We start from the raw sequence: 1107 nt of genomic DNA on the forward strand, positions 1-1107 counted from the left end.
CCTGTGTACCGCGGCTACCCAGCCTCGGCTGAACGCGCAGCTGCCGCCGCTGGGTCCGCCTGCCGCCGCCCCGAGGGGTGGCCTGCCTCGGGCTCAGCCCGGCTTCCTTCCCGGGGCCCTGCCCGGCGGGGGTGAGTGTGCAGCGGCCCCGGAGGCCCCCGCACCTGAGTCTCCAGGGGTTCTCCAGGAGAGGGAGACCTCAGCCCCTGGACATCCCTCGGGGGGGCCCCCTGGAGGCCCTGTCCGAGCCCCCAAGAAGAAGAAAGTACGGTTCTCCGTGGCCGAGCCGGGCCCTGAGGGGCCGTGTGCAGCGGAGGCCCCGAGGAGCCTCGGGGGGCCGGGAGCCTGGGATGCGGTGGCGGTCGGCCCGCGGCCCCCCCAGCCCCGGATCCTGAAGCACCTGCCCCCCGCAGCCCCCTCTGCCTCCGCGCTGGGAGGACCTGGGTCCAGGGGCTGCTTTGCGCTGACCCTCCCCGAGGCCTACGAGTTCTTTTTCTGCGATACGATCGAAGAGGAGGACGAAGGTGCAGAGGAGGCCGGCCAGGCCGGCGCCCAGTGGCCTGACGTGTGCGAGTACCTCTTCCGGGACGGCCGCGCACGGGCCCCGGGGCGTGGGGCCCACCCTGAGCTGGCGCCCCCGGCCGGAGACCCCGTGCCCATCACCACCCCCGAGGCCTATGAATACTTCCTGGAGGGGGACGGGCTGGAGGGCCGCCCCGGCCTGTCCGCACTCCCCGGGCGGCGAGCCGTGGGGTCCCCCGGGCCTGGCCCCTTGCCGGAGCCTGGCGCGGCCTCCGCCGAGCAGCTGGACCTGGCGGTCAGGCGAGCAGGTGCGTGTCGTGTGGTGCTCGTGCCTGCCCAGGCCCCGGGAACACACTGTCCGGGGAGCAGGGCCAGGACGGGTGCCGGGAGGGGCAGGCCGGGCCCAGGTTCTGGCCCGGGGGCTCTGGGCTGACCTGGGTGGGAGGACCAGTTCCTGGCCCCTGGGCACGGTCCCGCTGGGCAGCCAGGCGGGCCTGGCACTGCCCAGCGCCCCTGCGGCCAGGACCACCGCCTGCCGGTCTTGGGGCAGCGCACAAGGGCCCCAGGCCGCGCTAGGGCAGCGTC

The 1107-nt window shown here is 75.3% G+C and overlaps 1 protein-coding gene across 1 annotated transcript in view; it reads left to right on the forward strand.

Annotated features, from left to right (window-relative positions):
• PERM1 (PPARGC1 and ESRR induced regulator, muscle 1) overlaps positions 1–1107 on the forward strand; it is a 5726-nt gene that overhangs the window by 3613 nt on the left and 1006 nt on the right. The window contains exon 2 of the mRNA XM_012734547.1: positions 5–902. Within this exon, the coding sequence (XP_012590001.1) occupies positions 5–902 (898 nt within the window). The remainder of the gene's footprint in view (positions 1–4; positions 903–1107) is intronic.

Source organism: Condylura cristata, unplaced genomic scaffold, assembly GCF_000260355.1.
Source record: "Condylura cristata isolate star-nosed mole 26May11 unplaced genomic scaffold, ConCri1.0 scaffold00058, whole genome shotgun sequence".
In the NCBI taxonomy this organism is placed as follows: domain Eukaryota; kingdom Metazoa; phylum Chordata; class Mammalia; order Eulipotyphla; family Talpidae; genus Condylura; species Condylura cristata.